Source organism: Oryctolagus cuniculus, chromosome 16 (genome assembly GCF_051225735.1).
Source record: "Oryctolagus cuniculus isolate XC-2025 breed Fujian yellow rabbit chromosome 16, ASM5122573v1, whole genome shotgun sequence".
In the NCBI taxonomy this organism is placed as follows: Eukaryota; Metazoa; Chordata; class Mammalia; order Lagomorpha; family Leporidae; genus Oryctolagus; species Oryctolagus cuniculus.
In genome coordinates, this window is record NC_142882.1 from 4,696,672 (window position 1) to 4,718,432 (window position 21,761).

Consider the following 21,761-nt stretch of genomic DNA (forward strand, 5'->3'; position numbering starts at 1 on the left):
CAGAGTGAATAGCACCATTAAAACAAGTCCTCATTGCAGTCATGGAAAGTCAAGACTTTCTAGCAAAAATAGACTACATGGAGGAACTCTGTGAAAACTCAACCCAATCCTTCTTCCTTGCTCTGCAGTTCCAAGGTATAAGGCATGTAGCACCATATGGATTCTCTTCTCATTATTCAATCATTACAAAGGCAAGATCACTGGAACTGAAATTCCATATTCTTTGCATGCAAAAACTAAGTCCTGAGTTAATGTGCCAATGATATTTCTGATTATAATTTCTATCATTTATAACTAGATCATATGTTTCTGTATTAACTAAATAGTACGTTCTGTGAGGACAGAGTAGGAACCATGTCCTGTACAAGAATATGGATCATGAGGCATGGGGAATGCGAAGATGCCCCACCTTGCCTTGCTTCTTTGGTGCAAAATCTGAGGATGTGGGGCTTTATGTATGTGGTCCCCAAGGACCGAGCTGCAGAGGAGCAAAGTGTGTTCCTGCCACTGCCCCCTGTAAGCTCCTCACTGCTCTGCAGCTCAGTGGGCCCTCCCAGACTCTATCCCAAGTTGTGAGACCTGGGGAGGAGTGGAGATGTGTGAGTAGGGGGTTCCCCTGGGTTTCTCCTGGGGAATTGTGAGTAGAAGAAAGTAGGAGGAGGAGATGAAGAGGACAGAGGAATTAGAGGAAAACTGCAAGAATGACAAGGAAGAGAAAAAGAACAATATAGAAAAGGAAATATATTTTCACGTAGAAGGAGAATTTTCAACTTAACTCAGAGAGAAAGCAATATAGATAATAAAAAGAAAACTCAAAAGCCAAGTTTACAATTTCATTTGTTGGAAACATATAAAATTCTGTGCCCAACAATTCAAAGATGGCTCTCCTGTCAGGAACACAGTGAGCACGAACAAGTCTTCAACATGAAGTAGACAGTTCATCACAACTGAATACACAGGGCATTTGAAATACAAGGGGCACCTGTGTACTCTCCTTGAGGAAGTTTTGTGCCATTGCCTGTAGAAGTGTGTTGTTTTTTGTTTGTTTGTTTGTTTGTTTTTGCATGCAATTCTATCTGCAGGCAAGTCTGGAAAATGCTTCAGAGAATAAGACCTTTTTGGAGTTAGAACTGCTACCAATAGTAATTTTTATATGAAAATACTTTTCAGATTCCCATATAAAATAGATGGCAGGCCTTCAAATTCACTAGGTGCAGTGCATTTTGATCTACAGTACTTGAACCCACACAGTGATTCTGACATCTTCTAAAGTTCTGTATTTTTATGATCCTCCTTCTTTCAGGCTTTGAATTTGAGTTTGTTTCCTGATTTGGAATGGGAGCTGATGCCTAGGTTTTATAAGGCAAAGATTAACCATTATAAATGTCAAGCCTTGTACTCCACTATTCTCCAAACTTAGATATCCTGCCTCTGCTGACCACATAGCCTTCAGGTGAGTTATTCTTCAATCCTATGACCTTGTGCAAAGTTGTGTTCATGTTGACACTGTTCAGGGAATCATATAATGATGTGCTAACTTAAATAACCATTTTGGCCCATGAATGGAACATGTGCAGGAATTCACCAAGAGTGATTTGCATTTAATTCATTATCCCTTCCTTTGAAAATTAGTTTATCCTCGTCATGGTGTATGGCATGTAGACAGAACATTCCAGAGCCTGTTCTGGCATTTGCTACAAATCCAAGGAGATGCGAGAGCCAGCTGTTGACACAAATGAAATCAACTAATGTTCATCCAAACTTGATTGTTGTGTTGGTCACCTAGATTTTCCGTATAACAACATGCCATGACGTTGTGACTTAACTACAGAAATTTATTTTTAGAATTACAGAGGGAAGACAAGGGTCAAGATACATGAGATTGGTGATTGTTAAAGACACATTTCCTGCCTCAACGAAAGGCATTTTTTTTCCTCTTCACACTGTCCTCACCAGGTAGAGATGTACAATCTCTCTCCACATTCTCATATTGGAAATATCCAAGAAAGTGGGTAGGTAAGTCATAAAAAATTGTAATTACCTCCCAAAGACCTCATCAGCTATGATCACACAACAGAGCAGTATTTCAGCCTCTGTATATTTGCACAACACATTCATTCTATAGCAGTGATAGGATTGTAGTTGGTAATAATCATGGTTGGAATCTTTTCCCTAAGCATCTCTGTGTCCTCCATGTTGGTTTGTGTCCTAGAACTACCAGTATGTTCTGGCTCTGGTATTTACCAATGAGGACAGAAGCTGGAACCCCTCTCTTTTGCCCAACATGACTCTGGGATTTGATCTGTATTGTGTCATGCACAGTGACCTAAGGACAAGGGAGAGTCTCCTCATCTGGCTTCAGGGCTGGACAAAGACTTCCCACATTGCAGCTAAAGAAGAGTGAGACCTCTACTGTAGCAGTACTCTCCAGGACAAGAATTTATACTCAGATTGGGCCACTCCTGGAACTCTACAAATTCCCACAGATTGGTAAGAAGGGGAGACAGAAAACCCACATTCATCTGGGTGACCTTCTCAAGTGTACAAAAAGATGTAAAATGAAAATTTTCATTGTCCAAAGGTAGAATATAAAGAGGAAGCACTCAGAGATAGGAGTAGTGATATTTTCTCTATTTTACATAGAGAGAAGAAAATGGTAAAGGAGAAAAGGACTTTCCTGGACATGTTTTATAAGAGTTGTGATCTATAATGCTCTCAAACTGGTGCTGGCAAATTGTCATAGTAGGTACATCCACTCCCTGCAGTGCTGGCATCTCATATTGGCACTGTTTCCAGTTCTGGCACTTTTCTTGTGTTCCAGCTCTCTGCTGAAAGTTATGGATTTTATAGCTTGTAATGAATGCTTCAAATGTAGCACTTCAAACTTATTTAAGGAAAATATACATTCTAATTGTAAAAAAGTATAGAATCTGATCATACATTTCTGTCTAAATTGAACTTTAGGGGCAAAGAACCACGGAAAATAACATCTTGGGTAAGGAGAGGAGATCAGACTGCAGTGGCCTGGGCTATAAAAACCATAATGTTCAGCATTAAGAATGTAGAAGATGGAGTTACAAGATGGTGGAATAGTGAGGGAGCTTACTGATCCATCTCAGGATAAAATAGTTGTAAAAAAGTGGAGATAGTGTATTCTCAGGGAAGAGTTGAGAAAAAAAGGCAGAGGAATCTCTTCCAAAATTAGAGAGAGACAGTGGACCCATGGGGAGGATGTGAATGCCCACAGCTTGGGACTCCAATAGCTGAGAGCTACACATGTGTGCTGGAAAGTGAGGTGAGATGAGACCACAGTAGCCCAAGACACTGGTGAAAAAGTGGCAGGAAGAACCTAGAGGTAATGAGGCTTGAAGCCCCATGGGTGAAATTTCACCAGCCTAACTAGAAAAGAGAGAAAAAAGAGGATGGTGCAGACAAGTTTCGCTCTCACTGATCACCCTACAAAGACATACAAGCCAATAGAGCAGTTGCCATTTTGGACATAAGTAACAGCTGCACTTGCTCGTGTCTGCACCAAGCAATCAGCTGAGTGGAGACTCCTGATTCTGGTTGGGAGAAATAAAAGGCGAATAAGAACTTGTGATTGTGTGAGGCTTCTATACTGGGACTGTGAAAAAAAAAAAGGTTGTGTGGGAGAACTCAATGTGTGGCTGAGACTTTAAGCAGTCTCAGTGGGAGATGCCACGAGCATGGGTGGTCCTCGTAACTCTGTGAGAGACATTTCTGGGGAAATACACTGAGGACTGCACAGATCCTTTGTGTGGTCCTTGGGACAGAGTAGATAAATATTATACCCACTGGGGCTCGTGCTCTTGCATTGGTCTCCATCGAGGAGAATAGCTCAGCTGCGAGGTATTACTTTCCTTCTGATTAAAATGAGAGGAGATTGACCGCACCCAAAGTGGGTTTTTCACTTTATGCACACTCTTGATCCTGGAGAACTAAACAGAGCTCTCTGGCCACACCCACCACAAGCCTCTAGAGATTAACTGAAAACAGTCTTATCTACAGAGTCATAGCTCAATGATAAAAGCTGACACAGTGGACAAAAAAGAAGAAACCAACCACTATTTCATAAAATGCAAAACAACAAATGCAACAATCCAGGAAATAAGAAGAAGGATGAAAATATGACACTCCCAAAATAAAATGACACTTCAATACAAGATTAGGTAGAAGAAATGCAAGCAATGGAACTGAAAATACTGATGATAAGAATACATAGAAGGAATCAAAAGCAAATACACAAACTGCTGAAATCCACGCAGGAAATGAAAGAAAATCTATCTCATGAAAATGAAATCCTAAGGAGGAATCAAAATGAAATGAGGAATTTAGTAGAACATGAAATTGAGATACTGAAGAGAAATCAAAATGAAATTAAGAATTCAAGAGAACAAGGAAAAAATGCCATTGAGGGCATTAAAAACAGAATCAGTGAGGCAGAAGAGAGAATATTGGTCTTAGAAGACAGAGCACAAGAAAGTATACAGTCAAACCAATGACAAGAAGAGGAAATTAGAAATATAAAAAATGTTGGGAATCGACAGTATTTATTATGAAACTCAACATTCAGGTTTTAGGAGTTCATGAGGGCATGGTGAGAGAGAAAGTATTAGAAGGCCTTTTTAGTGAGATACTAGCAGAAAACTTCCCGGGTTTGGAGAAAGAAAGAAACATCCAAGTATAGGAAGCATACAGAACTCCCAGTAGACATGACCAGAAAAGATCCTCGCCACAATACATTATAATCAAACTCACCACAGTGAAACATAAAGAAAAGATTCTAAAATGTGCAGGGGAGAAACACCAGATTACTTTCAGAGGATCTCCAATTACACTCACAGCAGACTTCTCATCAGAAACCCTACAGGCTAGGAGGTAATGCCAAGATATAGCCCAAGTACTAAAGAGAAAACTGTCATCCCAGAATATTATAACCTGAAAAGCTCTCATTTGTAAATTAAGGTGAAATAAAGACCTTCCATTGCAAACAGAAATTGAAAGAATTTGTCACCAGGCTTCCAGCTCTGCAAAAGATGCTTACAGATATGTAACACACCGAAACACAGTCCTCAATACAAAAGAAGGTCAAAGAAGAAAATCTCTCAGTAAATAATCATGGGAAGTTCAAATTATATATTATAAATCTCTTTGGAAAAAGGACAGGGCAAAGTCATTACTTACGAATAGTTACATTGTATACAAATGGCCTCAACTCTCCAGTTAAATGCCAGAGACTGTCTGAATGAATTAAAAAACAAAACACATCTATTTGCTACTTACCAGAAAGACATCTTTCCAACAAAAGAGGATGCAGACTCAAAGTGAAAGGTTAGAAAAAGTTATTCCATGCCAACAGAAACCAAAAAAGAGCTGGTGTAGCCATCTTAATATCAGACAAAATAGACTTTAACATGAAAAGTGTTAAAAGAGAGAAAGAGGGGCACTATATAATGAGTAAGGGATCAATTCAACAGGAAGAGGTAACCATTATAAACATTTATGCACATAATTACAGGGCACTGGACTATTTAAAAGATATGTTAAGTGATTTAAAGGGAGATTTAGACTACAATACAGTAGTATTGGGGGACTCGAATAATCCACTTTCAGCAATGGACAGATCAACCAGACAGAAAATCAACAAGGAAACAGCAGATTTAATTGACACTACAGACAAATGGATCTAATGAATACCTATGGAACTTTTCATCTTTCGGTTGCAGAATACACATTCTTCTCAGCAGTGCATGGAACTTTCTCCAAGAATGACCAGATGCTAGGCCATTAAGCAAGTCTCAGCAAATTCAAAAGAATCAAAATCTTACAATGCATCTTGTCAGATTACAATGGAATTAAGCTGGAAATTAGCAACTCAGGAATCCCTAGCACATATGCAAACACATGGAGACTGAACAACATGCTCCAAAATGAACAGACTCATAGAAAAAATCAAAAGAGAAATTGAAAACTTTCTGGAAGCAAATAAACAACACAACATATCAAAACTTATGGGATACAGAAAAAGCAGTGTTAAGAGGAATGCTTATAGCAATAGGTGCCTACATTAAGAAATTGGAAAGGCACCAAATAAATGAGCTATCAATGCATCTCTAGGATCTTGTATAAAACACAGCAATGCAAACACAAAACTAGTAGGCGAAGAGAAATAATTAAAATTAGAGAAGAAATCAACAAAATTGAATCCAAATAATAAACAAAAGATCAGAAAAATTAAAAGCTTTTTTTGAAAAAGTAATCAAAATTGACACACCCTTGGCCCAACTAACCATGAAAAGGTGAGAGAAGACCCAAACCAATAAAATTAGAGAAGAAAAAGAGTTTAACACAGAAACCTCAGAAATAGAAAGAAAAGTCATCAGAAATTACTACAAAGAGTTGTATGCCAACAGACTGGGAAATCTAACAGAAATGGATAGATTCCTCGACACATACACCCTACCTAAATTGAACTATGAAGACATAGGAAACCTAAACAGACCCATAACCAACACAGAAATTGAATCAGTAATAAAAGCCCTCCCAACAAAGAACAGCCCAGGACCGGATGGAATCACTATTGAATTCTACCAGACATTTAAAGAAGAACTATCTACAATTCTTTTCAAGCTATTTAAAACAATCAAAAGAGGGAATCCTCCCATATTCTGTCTTTGAAGCCAGTACACATTATTTTCTAAACCTGAAAAAGATTCAACAGAGAAAGAGAATTACAAACCAATCTCCCTCAAGAGCATAGATACAAAAATCCTCATTAAACTCTGGCCAGTAGAATTCAACAACATATCAGAAAGATTATCCACCCATACCCAGTGGGATTTATTCTTGGTATGCAGGGATGGTTCAATGTTCAAAAATCAATCAATGTGATATCCACATTAACAAACTGCAGAGGAAAACCATATTATTATCCCAATAGATGCAGGGAAAGCATTTGATAAAATACAACACTCTTTTATGATGAAAATTCTAAACAAATTGTGTATAGAAGGAACATTACTCAACACAATCAAAGCAATTTATGAAGAACTCACGGCCAGCATGAAAAATGTTCAAGATCATTAGCCATCACGGAAATGCAAATCCAAACCACAATGAGGATTTACCTCACCCTGTTAGAATGGCTTACATACAGAAATCAACTAACAACAGATGCTGGTGAGGATTTGTGGGAAAAGGCACACTAATCCACTCTTGCTGTGAATTCAAATTGGTAGAGTCACTATAGAAGACAGTTTGGAGTCTTCTCAGAAACCAGAATATAGCCATACCACATGACCCAGCCATCACACTCCTCAACATTAACACAAGTGAAATTAAATTGGCAAATAAAAGAGCTATCTGGACCTCAATGTTTATTGCAGCTAAATTCACAATAGCTAAGACATGGAATGTGCCTAAATGCCAATCGATGGAAGACTGGATAAAGAAACTATGGATATGTGTTCTATAGAATTGTACACAATAGTAAAAAAAAATGAAATGCAGTCATTTGCAACAAAACAGAGGAATCTGGAAAAATCATGCTGAGTAAAATAAACCAGTCCCAAAGGGACAAATATCATATGCTCTCCCTGATCTGTGACAACTAACTGATCACCTAAATGGAAACCTGTAGAAGTGAAACTGACACTATGATAAGCAATGACTTGATCTACACTTGTTCTGACTTTCAAGGAACAGCTTACTATTTTATTCCTCTTAGTATTTTTTTTTCTATTCAATGCATTCTTTGAACTCTTTAATTAACACAGAAATTTTCTTAGGGGTATAAATCCAACTGTAGTGATATCCCTGTTAAAAATAGGGGTGGAGTAAGAGAGATAGGAGATGTACATATTGCCATATGCACCCTTGGATTTACCCCTAATGGTAAATCTAAAAAGGTGCCATGGGGCTCCAAATCCATTAAGTTGGCAGATACCAATGCCATCTTACTAGGTAAATTGATCAGTTTAAGTTCATAACTGATCATAAAGGTAGGATTAAGTGTCAAAGGAATCACATAAACAAGTCCAGTGTCTGGTAATAATAACTGATAGAATTAAAAAGGAGAGAACGATCCCAACATGGGAACAGGATACACAGCAGACTCATATGCCCTTAACAGTACTTTGGCCTCAGAATCAGCCCTTAAGGCATTTGGATTTGGCTGAAAATTCCATGATTGCAACAGAGGCATGGAAATCCAAGGTACTGTGGTAAAAAAAAGGCCTAAATGAAGGATCTCTGTGAGTGAGATCCATTGAAAGAAGCAGCCAACAAAGAAGGAAGTACCTTTTTATGAAGGGAGGAGAGAACTTCCACTTCGATTATGACCTTGTCTAAATAGGTTAGGTGAGAGTTTGTGAACTCAAGAGGCTTCCATAGCCATGGAAGCTCATGACAAGAGCCTCAGATGATTACTGATGTCATAAATAAGTGTGTCAATTGCTAAATCCACAACAGGAGTCACTGTGAACTTGCACCCCTTGTAGGACCTCTGTCTTTAATGTGTTATACTTTGAGAATTATCGCTAAAACGAATCTTCAAAATTTACTTTACAAAAAAAAAAAACACTTTACTTTATAGTTTGTGTGTCTGTGTGGGTGCAAACTGTTGAAATTTTACTTAGTATAGAGTTGATCTTCTGTATAGAAACATAATTACAAACGAATCTTAATGATGAATAGGATGAGAGAGGGAGTAAGAGATGGGATGGTTTGTGGGAGGGTGGGTGGTTATGGGAGGAAGAATGTAATACTTTATCCATTTTAGTATTTTTTTTGTTCTAGTACTATTGGTTGAACTCTGTAATTAACACACAATTATTCTTAGGTGTTTAAATTTTAAGTGAAAAGTGATCCCTGTTAGGAATCTGGAAAGCATTATGCTGAGTGAAATAAGCAAGTCCCAAAGGGACAAATACCATAGGTTCTCCCTGATCCGAGACAACTAACTGAGCACCAAAAAGGAAACCTGTTAAAGTGAAATGAACACAATGAAAAATGATGGCTTGATCAGCCCTTGCCCTGACTGTTGATGAACAAATTAATACGTTATCCCTCTTAGTATTTTTTGTTTGTTCTACTTAATACTTTTTGTTGAATAATGTAATCAATACACAGTTATTCTTAAGTGTTTAAACTTAACTGAAAAGTGATCGCTGTTAAATATGAGTGGGAATAAGAGAGGGAAGAGATGTGCAATTCGGGACATGCTCAAGCTGACTTACCTGAAACGGTAGAGTTAGAAACATACCAGGGGATTCCAATTCAATCCCATCAAGGTGGCATGTACCAATGACATCTCACTAGTCCCTCTGATCAATTTCTGTTCACAATTGATCAGAATGATAGGACTAAGAGCCAAAGGGAGCACACAAAGAACACTGGTGTCTGCAAATACTAGCTGATCGAATAAAAAAGGAAAGAATGATCCAACATGGGAAGTGAGATACACAGCAGACCCATAGAATGGCAGATGTCCTAACAGCACTCTGGCCTCAGAATCAGCCCTTAAGGCACACAGATCTGGATGAAAAGCCCATGAGAGTATTATAGGCTTGGAAAGCCAAAACACTCTGGCAAAAAAAAATAGGGACCTAAATGAAAGATCTCCATGAGTGAGATCACAGTGAACAGAACGGGTCATCAATGAAGGAGGTACCTTTCTCTGAAGGGAGGAGAGAACTTCTACTTTGACTACAACCTTGTCTAAATAAGATAAGAGTCAGTGAACTCAAAAGGCTTCCATAGCCTTGCCAACTCATGACAAGAGCCTAGGGTGATTACTGATGCCATAAACAAGAGTGTCAATTTGTTAAGTCAACAACAGGAGTCACTGTGCACTTACTCCTCATGTAGGATCTCTGTCCTTAATGTGCTGTACATTGTGATTTAATGCTGTAACTAGTACTCAAACAGTATTTTTCACCTTGTGTTTCTATATGGGTGCAAACTGTTGAAATCTTTACTTCATATATGCTAAACTGATCTTCTGTATATAAAGAGAATTGAAAATGAATCTTGATGTGAATGGAAGGGGGGAGGGAGAGGCAAAGGGGAGGGTTGTGGGTGGGAGGGAAGTTATGGGGGGGAGCCATTGTAATCCATAAGCTATACTTTGGAAATTTGTATTCATTAAATAAAAGTTAAAAAAAATGCACAATTGTTTCATAACATACATTTTCCATGAATTTTTGAAGACTTCTCATTGCATGGAGTGCATCCTTTCCATTCCTAATCTTTTTTAGTGAATCATTTGCATTCAGATTGACTCTACTTTTAGTTTCTACACATTAGAGAGAACAGGAGATATTTGCTCTCTGATTTAGATTTACTTTTCTTGGTAACTGAACAGACTACAAGTTTCATCATTGTACTGGTAATAAATCAAACTCATCAAGACAATGAACTTTCATTTTTATGTAAGTCAGTGAATTCTGTGTGTGTTGTGGCTATACTTCATCTCAATTTGTATGAGCCTCTATTAAAAACCTCACTAGTAGCATCAGAGCAGTGAGTACCCAATGGAAAATGTGTTTTGCTTAAAATACTAGGCATCTCATTTATAGCAGTATGAGTTTAGAAAACTTCTGAGTGGAATACTAGAGTTCTCTTATTGCCCTCTTGTCCCATCCTTATTAGATTTACTTCATTAGCAATACATCACACTGATATGCAAGCACAAATGATTAGTCAGTGTTGATCATCACTATTACCTACAGGACATACTATCCATTGTGTTCACTCTCGTGTTGTGTAGTATGTGGGTTTTGCAAAAGATTAAAGGTATGTAGCTGCCCTGTCCATCATAATAGTTCTGAAAGTCACTTGCATTCAAGCAGTACAGTTGTCTACAGCCATCACCCTGCCCTTGGTGTTTGTGGTGGTGGGAATAAAGAGGTGACTTCTGGCTGCTGTTGTCTGTCTTATGGTAAAAAGCAAAGAGTACTCAAATAGTTACTAGTTCTCATGAGAGCATCAACCAAGGTTGAAGGTGCAAAAACAGATCCACATGAGATTACCGTGGTTAACACTAGTGGAAGGGTTTCTTGTTTTACACCTGAAGATGTGGTGATTTGACATACAGAATAGGAACTTCTGAATTCAGGGTGATTACTGGTTCCACAGTGATTGAAAACCACATGTCCTAGTGGGTATCTCTCTACACATGATTTGTTTGGGGTCTATGTGGCATCAAGACCATATGTGCCTGCCCAAAAATGCAGTGTGGGAGGCTGCCCTGTGGCTCTTTATCTTTAAAGTGTGTGACACAGGAGTTTTCTGGTCTGAAACCTTTATGAGAACCTTGCCTGATGCTGCCCTTCATGCCATCTGATGTAATCCAGGTACATAATTGCCAAAAGTTCATGGTGAGGTTTATTGACAAGGCCCATTGACCAAATGTAACTGAGAGGAGTTTCTCCCTTGAGTCTTTTTATCCATGAACTTGGAGGAAATCCTGGCACCTGGGGTGAAGAGGATGAATCACAAACATGTTTTCTTTCCTGTATTTTGCACCTGGCAGAAGACCTGAGCTGCAAAGCCTGAGGGCAGAAAGGGTTTACGATTCCCCCATAGACAAATGGACAGCTGGTGGAAAAAGTCAGATGGAGCAGTATTAAAGTGGCTTGATTCAAGGAATCACACACACACACACACACACACACACACACTTATATGTATGCACCTGCATAACCCTGCACGTTCCACTGTGGTTGTGTCCTAGGGTTTTTCCCAGACTCTGAAAATGTTTCCTTGGATTTTTCTGTTGCTTTTTCTGCAGCTATATCTCCTTGTGATTTGTCAGGATGGTCCCAAGTGCTATTCCAAGATGGAACGGAGTTTTTACAAGGATGGAGACATTGAGATTGCTTCCTTTTTCCCCATTTACATACACCTTGTTAACAGAATCATGAATATTTTCCAAAGCGATCTCACATTCATCCGGTAAGTTCCCTTTGCCATAATCATTTTCCCTTGATTTACATAATAGCTACTTGTTATTGGGTCTGCAGACCCAATAGACATATGTGGTTTCCTACTCTTTGCATTCTCTGTCTCTCCTAAAAAGTGCTGATAATTAATTTGGAGCATGAGGTGACATTTTCTTTCTTGTGTTCATGCATGGTTCAGGGAAAGGTTTTCTAATCGTAGGAAGGAGGAGAGTCAGGTTGGGATCTTCCTGTGCTTCCCTGTCCATGTTCACCTACTCAGGTGCCTGTTGTGCCTCAGTATTAGATTCTTATGGAACCCATGCACTGTAATGAATGAACTGAGTTACATGAGCTCTTCCACATGTGCACACAATCTTTTCTACTATGTACTAGATTTGGGGCCATGAGAACACTTCATGTCTTCTACATTGTAAAGAAGAAAAGATATTCAAGAGAGTAAGTTTTCACTAGTTAAAAGCAATCTTGGCTCAACACCTTTGCACAAATATAATAATTATATTTTAATGATGAACATAAGAAATTTAATGTTTTTAATCTACAACCCTCATGATGTGTCCCTGATTCTTTCCTTTTCTGGGAAAAATACATTTCAGAAGGGGGATTATTCTGCTTCCACCCCTCTTTAAGATACATTTTTAGAGCTAAATATAAATGTTTTATATATATATACATAATATACATATATAAAACATTTATATTCATATATAAATAATATTTATATATCAATATATATTATTGATATATAAATATTTATAATTATTTATTTATATTTATTTTATATAAATAAAATATATTTTATATAAATAAAATATATTTTATATAAATAAATATATTTATTTATTTATATATATTTATATATAATATATATATATATAAAGCGACTCCAGTCCACCCAGGGAGTGTTTCCAGCTTCTCCAAAGTGCTCCTCCCTTTTCACTGTTTCCCTTCTTTCAAGCTCTGAATCTGATTTCATTTTTCTGGCTTGGGATGGTCCTTGATCGGTACATTTGATGGGGAAGAGATTTTTCTCGATAAACTCCAAGATTCCATCTACCATTCTCCATGCTTTGATGTCATCCAAATTTCTGATCATATAGCCTTCAGCTGAGTTATTCTCTTTTCCCATTGCATCCTGCAGCCTTGTGATCATATGACTCTTATTTCAAGAAGTATTTGTGATGTGACATTATGGTGTAAAAGCAGATCTTATTTTATAGAATCTTTTAGGCTGGGTGACCCGGATAAAGATACTAGCAGCTTTGGTTCTGGTGAGGACAACTGTCCTGCAAATATGATGCTCTTGACACTCTGTCCTAAGCAAATGCACATATAAAGATTAGAACACTTGAATTTTTAACCATGACCAATCCATCTGTCAGAGTAATTACAGTAGAATTGATGATAATCTGGATTGGAGGCTTTTCCCTTAAAGATCCTTGTGCCTTTCATGCAGGTTTCAATCCAAAAACTACCAATATGTTCTGGCCTTGGTTTTTGCTATTGAGGAGATCAACAAGAACACCCATCTTTTACCCAACATGACATTGGGATTTGATCTCTATAATGTCATGCACAGTGACATGATGGTGATGGAGAATCCCTTCATCTGGCTTGCGGGAATGGAAAAGTATGTTCCCAATTACACGTGTAGGAAACAGAGCAAGTCTGTAGCCATAATATCAGGAACAAGCATTGCTGCCCAAATGGGGACACTCCTGGAACTCTACAAAATTCCACAGGTGAGTGTGTAAGGGAGAGGGAAAAAGCACATCACCTTAGGCGCCTTACTTAGACCCAAAAGTTTAAGTGACAGAGACCTTATATATTTCACACAGTGCATATTCTAAGGAGAAGGTGTGCAGAGATTTGGTGAAGTAGCCACATTTGTTCTAAAGTGATGTGGGTGAGTGATAATGAGAAATGTTTTCCTCAACCTGTGAGTCTAATGACTCATGAACTAGGAAGTTTATATGTAATGGGAGATGAGAAAAATGAAATATTCTAAAATCTTCTGATCCATCCATCATTTGTTTAATTTCTTCAGAAATAAGATTATTCACTATAGCAATAACCTTACACAGATTTCTTGCCTTTTCCCTTAGCTGACTCTTGGATCTTTTGAACCTCTTCTGAGTGACAGTGCTCAGTTTCCTTCTGTCTATCAGATGGCCCCCAAAGACACTTCTCTGGCCCATGGCATGGTCTCCTTGATGCTTCATTTCAGCTGGACCTGGGTGGGTTTGGCCATCTCAGACCTCCCAAAAGGTATTCAGTTTATGTCTGATTTGAAAGTCGAGATGCAGAAGAATGGCATCTGTGTAGACTTTGTGGAATTCATCCCAGTCACTGAGGAGTCACATAATTCATTCCAGAGGCTGTATCATATCCAGATCCTAAAATCATCAGCAAATGTGGTGATTCTTTTCTGTGACACTGATTCACTCATAGGTGTCAGCTTTCCAACATGGGAACGTGTAATGACATGGAAAGTCTGGGTCACCACCTCACAATGGGATTTTGCCAGCGATGAGCATCATATCCTGCTCCACTCATTCCATGGGACTCTCATTTTTTCACACCACCATAGTGAGATCTCTGGTTTCAAAAACTTTCTTCAGACAGTTAACCCTTCCAAATACCCAGAAGACTTTTACCTCTCTACATTCTGGTCACTACATTTTGATTGCTCAGTTACTGGGCCATCCTGCAAAACCTTGAGAAACTGTCCACTGAATGCCTCCTTGGAATCCTTGCCTTTTCATCATTTTGATATGAGCATGAGTGATGGGAGTTACAACATATACAATGCTGTGTATGCTGTGGCCCACAGTGTACATGAGATGCTTCTACAAGAGTTAGAAATGCAGCCAGTGAGCAGTGGGTCAAAGGTGGAATTTTCTCCTTGGCAGGTAATTTGGTTTCCTTTGCATGACTTGTATTATTGGAATGATCCCCTTAAAAGCTTCTGCGGGTTTTCAAACCAATAACTTGGGATCCTTCCTTCAATCACAAGATATAAATGAGCCTTTTTTGTAATTTGTGATTAGAAACAGGGTTCCATTTTCAAGTGGGAAGGTAACTTGGATAAGCATCAGTGCTGTGTCTTAAAAATTACTCTCCCATCCTGACAATTTAATTATGACTTGTGAATACCTGGACTGTGTCATTCCATTTTCAATCTAAGCAGTAAAGAAATTATTACTTTTTAGTGTCAAATGTTGCTGAGTATGCTCATCCACAATGTACATAAGACATCTCATTAAATTGCATACTATTTTATTCTGGTAACTGCATTACAGATGGTGTCCTAGGGACACTGGGAAAATAAGTGAGTGTTGGTAACGTGGACCACATTTTGAAACTGTCATAATTTCACAGTTAGATATTTTTGATTGCCCTTGTTTTTGGATGAACGTGAGTGAAATCACACTTATTTTGATGTAGTCCTCATCAGGTTTTTAGTTTTAATTCATTGGTTGGCTATAAAAAGTTCCCTTTGTTTATTTGTGATTACAGACAAAAGGCTTTCTCTAACCTGGGTTTGATGTGTTATTGCTTGGGCAGTCTTCATGAGAATATGATGCATTTTTTCAGTTGCACCCATTTCTCAAGAACCTCCAACTTACCAATCCTGCGGGTGACCTAGTGAATTTGAATCACATGAGGAATTTGGAAGCTGAATATGACATTCTCAACTTTCTGAATTTTCCATATGGTGTTGGACATAAGGTTAAAGTAGGACAGTTTTCCCCGTATGTTCCACAGAGCCAACAGTTGTCTCTCTCTGAGAATTTGATAGAGTGGGCCACAGGAATTACAGAGGTAAGTTGGTCTGATCATAAGATTCACACTATACATTGTTACCCTCCAATTAATATGGGGATTTGTGCAACTTGGCTTATTATAACATACTTAGAGACATTAAACCACACCCCTCCCAATCTAAATACTTTGTTATGTTTTTAGTGTCTGAGGATGGACAGTACACACACTTGTTCCTCCACATGTTTTGAATCTTTTTATTTAGGAAATAAACTTGCATGTCATGATTGTGTCAGAAATAGGTGTTTACAGTTTCAGTGAATAGGTTGTGCAGGACTTGAAAACCCTCTACTTGGAACAGAAGTAACATTCCCAATATGACCAATATTCATTTGATTTTTCTCAGACTCCACGTTCAGTATGCAGTGAGAGTTGCAGCCCTGGATTCAGGAAAGCCCCTCTGGAGGGGAAGCCTACCTGTTGTTTTGATTGCACACCTTGTTCTGAGAATGAGATTTCCAATCAGACAGGTATGTCAGTGCCAGCTTCATGGAGAAATTAACACCTGTTTCTTAGAATTTCCTCTTCTCCATGAAAAGAAAAGGATGTGGATTATGACTGCTGAGAAGATTCTTTTCATCTTCTGGTGGAAGTTAAACCTTATATTCAGTAATAATCCCTAAAAGGATAAAATTTTGCACACTATACTTTACCACATGTAGTATTTGCAAAATCATTTAGGTAAATTCATGTCTGCATTCCTTGTGTGTGTTTAGATAAAATGCTTTCACCAAATTCAAATAGAGCATGCTTGCAGTGAGAAAGCACAACTCTCATCAAACTGTGTGTACGACGAAAAGCTGTATTAGAAATTATATAGTATATCATGCTAAGGATAACACTCATCAGATATCATAAATGAGCTAAGCTTAGCCTTTGAGAAAAATCATTGCTTATGAAAATATATATCTTCAGGAACATTCCTATGCATACACACATACACTCATGAGTAAAATTTATTTCAAAATAATACATGCTGACATGCATGGTAAAAAGAATGCATAGCAAGGTAGGTTAATGACATCAAATTCAACACAAACCCTTGAAGATAGGATGTGTACATTATAAGGAAACTGAGGTAAATAAAAATTGGAAGAGCTTATAGGTGGTGCTCATAAAACAAGCAAAATTTATGAACCTCAGAAAGTTGGAACAGTACTAAAAACAAGATTACAATGTCTGTGTGTGTTACACAAAGAGAGCTGAAGAGATCTCTGCACAGATATAAAAATAGTAATACTAGAACTTTTTAATCATTTAATGGTGATAGTTTGAATAGAGAAGAAATTCAGAAATTTCCAGATATAAAAATGATGAAATACATTGAGAAATTTTTTAAAAATTCAAGTATCTTGAAGATTATGAAAATAATGCTTAATACTTTTATTGTGATAAACACTTTCACATAGGAAAGGAACTCTTTCTCAACTCCTGTACAGAATAGGAAAAATGGAAAAATTCTGTTTCTTCTACAGAAACATCTTAACTTGTTTGGTCAAATACTGCCAGATATTTCAGTAAAATGAAATTGTAAGACACTGTTGTTGAAATAAATTCACACATTTGAAATTTTAAACAACATAAATCCAACAGTATTTTTAAATAGGTTACATCATGCCCAATGCCTTGCATACAATAATAGTAATAAGAATAGCATAACTGAACAAAAACATTTAACAAATCTAAGTGATCTGAGAATTATACAAGAAGAACAAGACAACTCAAAAATGCCAAAAAGAAGGATCAGTTTTCAAACCTAAAGTGTGCTTTAGAATGCTAAAATCATGGAAGTTATGGCTGAAGATTGGATACAAAGTTGAAGAAAGAGTGCAACTTATGCAGGAAATTACCCAGGATGGTCTGCTTTGTGCATATAATAGAAATGAAAGCCATGCAACTTATTATAAAGGAAGATATAAAAGTGGCATCATTTTCAACTAATCTTGGGATGGTGTAATACAATCAAAAATCAGTAACTGAGTTAAGTAGTGCTGGAATACTAGATTAAATACAAAAAAAAACGGTTATTTTTGCTTACCAATTCTGGAAAACAAAGCTCTGAAAATGAGCACATGTAATATCTCAAAAGTAGGAACTATCCAAAGATAAGACCACCTAAATTTTGGAAGACATCTTCAAGTTGCAATATCTGACATCGATGGAGCAATGTATAGAAGGGGATACTGACAGAGAAAGAAAATTCATGTTCAAGGATAAAAAGGCAGCAAAGTGGAACTATGCCAGTAGGGTTCAAGGTGATCTCCAGACTGACTTTGATTACAGGCAGCATCCCAGTGTGTTCCTTGATGGAAATCTGCTCAAGGGTGGCATCTTATCCAGAAGGTATCAAGTGTACAACTCTTCTGCATTTCTCTAGAACTTGACCATCTGCTTTCTAATGGTGATCTCTCAATCAGTGCTTGCCCATAGAATGGCTATCCAGATCCTACCTTAGAGAGATGTGGTTTAGTGAGATAACAGGGTACTTTCTGTGCACCCCAAATTCACACAGTAAATATCCCAGTGCATGAAATTAAGAGTGGGAACCTGGGCCAGTACTGTGACTAGGAGTCGAAGCCTCTGGCTGGAATGCCAGCATCCCAGTTGGGCTGCAGTTCCAGTCTCAGCTGCTTCACTTCCAATGCAGCTCTCTGCTGATGCTTAGGAAAGCAGCAGAAGACAGCCCAAGTTTCTGAGTCCACACCATGTAGGAGACCCAGAAGAAGCTCCCATTTATTGCCTTAAGACAGCCTAGTTCCAGCTATTACCATCATTTGGGGTGTGAATCACTGGTGGAAGATTTCTTCCTTTCTCTTTTTCCCTCTTTCTCTTTCCCCTTCTCTTTTTCCCTGTCCTCCTGTCCTTCTCTCTCTCCCTCTCACTCTCCCTCTCTCCTACTTCTCCTCCTCCTTCCAAAACTCTGCCTTTCATTAAATTATAAATAAATAAATAAATAAACACTCCTTAGAAATAAAACTGGGATCCTTTGGTCATTAAGAGGGCCATGAGAATCCAGAAGGAATAACACCATTAAAACAAGGGCTTACTGCAGGCATAAAAAGCCAAGACTCTGGCAAAAAATAGCCTCCATGGAGGATCTCCGTGAGACCTCAATGGAAAGAAATGGTCATCAAAGAAGAATATACTCTTCTCAGAAGGGAGGAGAGAATATCCAACTGCTTATGGCAATGTCCAAATATTGATGGCAGCCCATGTCAAGAGCCTCGCCTGATCACTGATGTCATACATAAGAGTGTTAATTGTTAAAGGAATAACAGAGTCACCGTGCATTTATTCCCCATGTAGGAACTCCATCCATAATGAGTTGTGCTTTGAGAATTGACTGCAATTTTTCCCCAAACTCTATTCTATATGTAGTTTGTCTTCATGGATGCAAACTGTTCAAATCTATGCTTAATATGGAGTTGGTCTTCTATATTTAAAATCAAACTAAAAATGAACCATAATAAAGAAGGAGATGGGAGAGGGGGAGGGAGGTGGGATGAGAGTTGGGATGGGAAGGTGGTTTTAGGGGAAGGAACCCCTATATTCCCAAAGTTCTATCTATGAAAAAAGCATTAGTTAAAAAAAGTTGAATTATGAAAGAATGTATTCATTAAGAAAACAAGGACTGCTGCTTGCTCTTGTTCAAAGTGAGGATGCAGCAAGCATGTGCGATGTATAAAGGTCAGAGTAGTCTTTACCACACATAGAAACCCCTGGCATCTTGATCATCACTTCCCAATCTGAAGAAACCGTGAAGAATGAATTTGTGGTGTTAAAATGAAACAGGTCAAAAAGGTAGGTTTTTAAAGTACCATGAGTAGGTTCAGAGAGTAGCCCTTAGTACTTTGTTAGGACAAAAAGAGCATGTACTCATGAGTATGTAAGGTACTTAGGGAGATGGAGTAATAACTCTGGCTAACATGAGGAAGATGGGCATGAATAATGGCCAATAATTTGTAGATGTCATCTTATATGCTATTTCAACACCAAATAAGGACTACTTGCTTAAACTGGCTAAGTCGGGTCCTTGTGAATCAGGAAATTGGGATGATGTTATTGTATGTTTCTCACTAGATATGGACCAGTGTGTGAAGTGTCCAGATCTTCAGTATGCCAACACAGAGCGAAACCAGTGCTTCCACAAAAGAGTGACCTTTCTGTCGTTTGAAGATGCCCTGGGGATGACCCTGGTCTGCACAGCTCTGTGCTTCTCTGTCCTCACCGTTGTTGTCCTTGGGGTCTTTGTGAAGCACCGAGACACTCCCATAGTCAAGGCCAACAATCGTTGTCTCAGCTACATCCTGCTCATCACCCTCATCTTCTGCTTCCTCTGCTCCTTAGTGTTCATTGGTCGTCCCAACAAAACCACCTGTGTCCTCCAGCAGACCACATTTGGAGTGGTATTCACTGTGGCTATTTCCACTGTCCTGGCCAAAACTATCACTGTGCTTCTGGCCTTCAGGGTCACTGGCCCAGGGAGAAGAATGAGACACTGGCTGATATCAGGGTTACCTAACTCCATTATTCCCATCTGCTGCCTGATCCAACTGGCTCTCTGTGGCTTCTGGCTTGGGACTTCTCCTCCCTTTATTGACACAGATGCACACTCTGACCATGGCCACATCATCCTGGTGTGCAACAAGGGCTCGGTCACTGCCTTCTACTGTGTCCTGGGCTACCTGGGTTCCTTGGCCCTGGCCAGCTTTACTGTGGCTTTCCTAGCCAGGAATCTGCCTGACACCTTCAATGAAGCCAAATTCCTGACATTCAGCATGCTGGTGTTTTGCAGTGTCTGGGTGACCTTCTTGCCTGTCTACCACAGCACCAAGGGGAAGGTCATGGTGGCTGTGGAGGTCTTCTCCATCTTGGCCTCCAGCGTGGGGCTCCTGGGCTGCATCTTTGTTCCCAAGTGCTACATTATTCTCTTCAGACCTGAGAAGAATGCTTTGAAAGGATTCAGGGATAGAATAATTTCCAAGGAAACAGATGTTCTCAGGAATAGCTCTTAGGCTCTCTCAGTTTTCAATGGTTAGAAACTAAAATTTATAAAACTGATTTTGCATTGTGATGTTATAAAATAACTTGCAGCATGTGACCTCCTTATGAACAATTTATACTTTTCTTAAAACATTTTTGTTCTGAAGGACCAATCCACAGAAAATGAAGAGAGAGTGGGATAAACCTTCCATCTTGTGATGGAATGTGAAGATATCTGTAGTGGGCCAGTGCTGGTTCATGCCAAAGCAAGGAGGTTAATTCAGGTGTCCATGTGAGTACCAGGGACGGAAAGGCTTAGGCCATCTTCCAGAGCCTTTTCTAGATCTTAACAAGGAGCTGAGTTGCAAGTGGAGCAGACAGGCCATGAACTGGCACCAACATGGGATGTTAGGTTTACAGGTGGTGGTTATATCCACTACACCCTCATGGTGGTCCTAATCCTCCTCCTTCAAAATAATACTGTGTACTAATTTCTTAGCCTGGGTTTTATGTTCATAAGCACAAACCCATCTCATTTCTTTTCAATCCTGTATTTTCATTGTCAACTCATTGACCTTGTTATCTTCCTATTTTGATAAAATGAATTACACATTTGGTTGCTACTTTTAATCATTCATTGGAGTCTATACTAAAATCAGCTTAGTAATATAGTTGGAATATTTCAGTGCAATCATTAGACATGTTGTCATTATAATATGTATAATTCATTGTCCAGAAACTCCTTAATTATATATCATTTCATATGAATTTCAAATGATGTGATACACACCAAGATTTCATTATATGTAGAAGTGATTCTGCAAACTTTTCCATCTGTTCATTTTGTTTATTATAAATTTTGCTTTGATTTTCTTTTGCCAGTGCCAGACATAAGAAGTTTCTATTTGATGTAATCCCAATTGTTAATTTTCGCTTTGAATGCCTGTGACTCTGGGCTCTTTTCCAAGAATT

General features: G+C 38.4%; 1 protein-coding gene across 1 annotated transcript; it reads left to right on the forward strand.

Annotated features, from left to right (window-relative positions):
* Positions 1–354: 354 nt before the first annotated feature.
* On the forward strand, positions 355–20,821 carry LOC127486802 (vomeronasal type-2 receptor 116-like). The gene is made up of 7 exons (XM_089316310.1): positions 355–516; positions 11,813–11,976; positions 13,438–13,723; positions 14,087–14,893; positions 15,579–15,806; positions 16,153–16,276; positions 19,887–20,821. The coding sequence occupies exons 1-7, from the start codon at positions 355–357 to the stop codon at positions 20,819–20,821; spliced, it is 2,706 nt and encodes a 901-aa protein (XP_089172436.1).
* The last annotated feature ends 940 nt before the right edge of the window (positions 20,822–21,761 follow it).

Bases quoted from the DNA above. Each gene is read 5' to 3' on its own strand.
- LOC127486802 (XM_089316310.1), top strand. From the start codon at position 355: ATGTCCTGTACAAGAATATGGATCATGAGGCATGGGGAATGCGAAGAT. The intron at 517-11,812 runs GTAAGCTCCTCA...CTTTTTCTGCAG, and splicing joins TGTTCCTGCCACTGCCCCCT to CTATATCTCCTTGTGATTTG. The intron at 11,977-13,437 runs GTAAGTTCCCTT...CCTTTCATGCAG, and splicing joins AGCGATCTCACATTCATCCG to GTTTCAATCCAAAAACTACC.